The sequence below is a fragment of the Rhincodon typus genome, chromosome 9 (genome assembly GCF_021869965.1).
Source record: "Rhincodon typus isolate 14 chromosome 9, sRhiTyp1.1, whole genome shotgun sequence".
Taxonomy (NCBI): domain Eukaryota; kingdom Metazoa; phylum Chordata; class Chondrichthyes; order Orectolobiformes; family Rhincodontidae; genus Rhincodon; species Rhincodon typus.
In genome coordinates, this window is record NC_063340.1 from 87,146,747 (window position 1) to 87,150,238 (window position 3,492).

General features: G+C 43.5%; 1 protein-coding gene across 1 annotated transcript in view; it reads left to right on the plus strand.

Moving 5' to 3' along the window:
• Positions 1–1,444, plus strand: part of aig1 (androgen-induced 1 (H. sapiens)) — a 112,812-nt gene extending 111,368 nt beyond the window's left edge. Inside the window, exons 6-7 of the mRNA XM_048601388.1 lie at positions 650–849; positions 1,334–1,444. Coding sequence (XP_048457345.1) covers positions 650–849; positions 1,334–1,444 — 311 coding nt within the window. The remainder of the gene's footprint in view (positions 1–649; positions 850–1,333) is intronic.
• Positions 1,445–3,492: the final 2,048 nt, after the last annotated feature.

Genomic DNA, 3,492 nt, shown 5'->3' on the forward strand with positions numbered 1-3,492 from the left:
GGTCTAGGCCTGAAATGTCACCCTTCCTGCTCCTCTGATGCTGCTTGGCCTGCTGTGTTCATCCAGCTCTATACCTTGTTATCTCAATTTTTAAACAGTGCCCCTTTTGTTTCAGACAGCACCACCAAGAGAAATGTCCCCTCAGCTTCCAGCCTGTCAAATCTCTTCAGAATCTTGTATGTTTCAATATGATTGTCTCTCATTCTTCTAAACTCCAATAGGTAAATAGGTCCACCCTATTACCTCAGGAATCAGTCAAGCGAAGCCTTTTTACACTGCTTCTAGTCCATTTATATTCTTTCTTAAATGAGGAGACAAAACCTAACACTGTCATGGCCTTGTGAAGGTACTGCACAGCTGTGGCAATATTCCCCTTCTATCATTCTCTATTTCCCCTTTCAATGAATGCAAATGTTCCGTTTGTCAGTTCCTGTACCGATGGAGTAACTTTTCTGTGATTAGTACATAAGGACACTCAGATGCCTTTGCATCACAGTTTCTGCAGTCCCTCCCCACTTTCCAAGATGGTGGCAGAGTAGCAGCATTCAGGCTTGCGCTCATCCGCTGCTTTTTTCAACCCATTTCTCTTTTTTTTCTTTTCTTTCAACTTCTCTCTACGATTCTCTCTGACCTTTCTCCCTTTGGGGAGTTCGGCTGCTGGGGCATCGGTGCCAGCAGCGAGTGTGGACCCAGCAGCGGGAGATGGTGCCGGACCGTGGCGTATTCAACGTTGGTGTGTCCGCGCAGATGGCAGCGAGGCGTAGGGCTCGAGGTGGTGGCACCTCAGTGTTGGTGTTCCAGCACAGACAGCGTTGGTGGGTGAATCTGGCTCGATTCATGGTGGCAGCGGTCAGTGTGATCTGGACATTTTCCTTTCGTTTCTGTTTCCTTAATTCCTGCCCTTATTTTTAATTCCAACTATTATATTCTAAGATGGCACTGGAGATTGGTGTCTCTACGCTTTCAATGCACTCCTGTACTCGGGTACAGGTGGCAATAAAATCTCATCTCATCTAGTTCAAATAATGCACTGCTTTTCTGTTCTTCCTCTCAAAGTGGATAAGATCACGTTTTCCTACATTAGCAGTTGATGGAAGCAATTGTGAACCTCTATCTTCCTGACTGAGAGCAGTAAATAGGTCACTGACTGAGACATGAGAGATTGCTATGCGGCAAATACCAGCATTAGCTTTTATTGAGTTGTTGCTGTCCATTCACAATAGCTTTCATATTTGAATGAACAAAAATGCGTTGGAAACTGAATATAATGAGGCCATCTCATATCCATCACAACCTAGTTTATAAGTAAAACCGGTGTCCTCTTTAGCTTCAGGTGAACAAGTTGGACACCTTAATGAAAACTGTGCTCAATAATATTGGAATGGTCCTTTCTCGTCGAAATTTAATGGGGGTCCTTTTAACTCTCTGCAATGGGGAAAAGTGAGCAATATTGAGTTAGCTGCTGCTATTCACTCAACTTACTTTTCATAGGATCACAGAACTTTTGGACATTGGTGAGGCCACTTTTGGGATACTGCATACAATTCTGGTCGTCCTTCTATACGAAAGACGTGGTTAAACTTGAGAAGGTGCAGAAAAGATTTACAAGGATGCTGTCAGGGTTGGAGGGTTTGAGCTATAGGGAGAGGCTGGAAAGACTGGGGCTTTTTTCCCTGGTGCATCAGAGGCTGAGGGGGTGATCTTGTAGAGATTTATAAAATCCTGAAGGGCGTGGATAGGGTGAATAGCCAAGGTGTTTTTACTAGGGTAGGGGAGTCCAAACCTAGAGGACATAGGTTTAAGGTGAGAGGGAAAAGATTTAAAAAGGATCTGAGGGGTAATGTTTTCATGCAGAGGGTAATGTGTGTATGGAATGAGTTACCAGAGGAAGTGGTGGAGGCTGGTACAATTACAGCATTTAAAAGGCATCTGGATGAATAGGAAGGGTTTTGAGGGTCATGGGCCAAATGCTGGCAAATGGTAAGGATATGAGTTGGGCTAAAAGGTTTATTTCCATTCTGTAAGACTGTTGTGGGTGCATAAAGATGCCATTTGACCCATCATGCCTGCACAGGCTCTATTATCTAGGGCCAATCCCTTGCTTCTTCTCATATCCCTGCACACCATTTCTACACAAAAAAGACCATCCAATTCCCCCTGTTGAATGCCTCAACTGAACCTGCCTCCACCACATTCCAGACAGATGCTGTAAATTAGGAACAAAAACAAAGTTGCTGGAAAAGTCCAGCAGATCTGGCAGCATCTGTGAAGGAAAAAAATAAGTTAATGTTTCAGGTCCGTTCGGAGGAAGGGCCACCAGGCCCGAAACTTTAACTCTGTTTTTTCCTTCACAGATGCTGCCAGATCTGCTGGGCTTTTCCAGCAACTTTGTTATTGTTGTATTTAAGACTGTCTTGTCTGTCCATGATATAATACAGTATAATGAACTGTCTAGTTTAGTATAAACTTTCATAGTTGTCTCTGCTGGAACCTCCATGTGGCACAGTCTCTTTACCAAGATGACTGTCCTTTCCTGCAGGCTATTCAGCCCATCAAGTCCACACTGACCCTCCGAAGAGCATCCCACACAGACTCACCACTCCACCTGTACACTTGCATTTCCCATAGCCAATCCACCTAGCCTGCACATCCCTGGACACGATGGGCAATTTAATTCTATTGGAGGCCGTTCAAAGGAGGTTCACTGGATTGATTCTAGAGATGAACAGTTTATCTTAAGAGGAGAGATTGAGCAGTTTGGGCATTTACTTTTTAGAGTTTAAAAGAATGAGAGGAGATCTGATTGAGGTATATAAGATGCTAAAGGGGACTGACAATGTAAACATAGAGTGGATGCTTCCTAATTTGGGGCAATCTAGGATGAGAGGTCATAGTTTTAGGTAAGGGGTAGAAAAATTTAAAACAGAGATGAGGAGAAATTCTCAAAGGGCCATGAATCTGTGGAAGCTCTCGGGTTCAAACTTTTGGTAATATTTAATCCAAACTGACTCTATGGTACTGTCAGAAGTGTCATCCTTTGGAGGAGAACCACTCTATCCCAAAAAAAAGATCCCAGGACACAATTCCAAGTGGAGGTAATGAATTGTCCCTGATGCCTCGGCCAACATTTGTCCTTTAACCAAAATTTTTTGGTTAATGAATTGATAATGTATCATTATCTTGGAGCAGTAGGTTGGGGTTTGTTTGTGAACCCATCTTCTGGATAATTAGGGGCTGGGTAATGAATGCTAACTCCATCAGCAACTTCAATGTCCCCAGAATGTGTAAGAAAGAAGAGAGCAATTAGCATTTGTTACGGGTAGGATAGGTTCGGCTTACGCAGTTCACACCCCTTCCTTATTGTTTTTCACCTCTGTGTATTGACATCAAATCAGGACAGCACTGACTCATCCTGCTCCAAAGGGTGTAATTTAAGAACTCCTTCCTAAATGCTAGGAGGGGTCAGCTGTGAAGAAACAGGGGAACAAACAA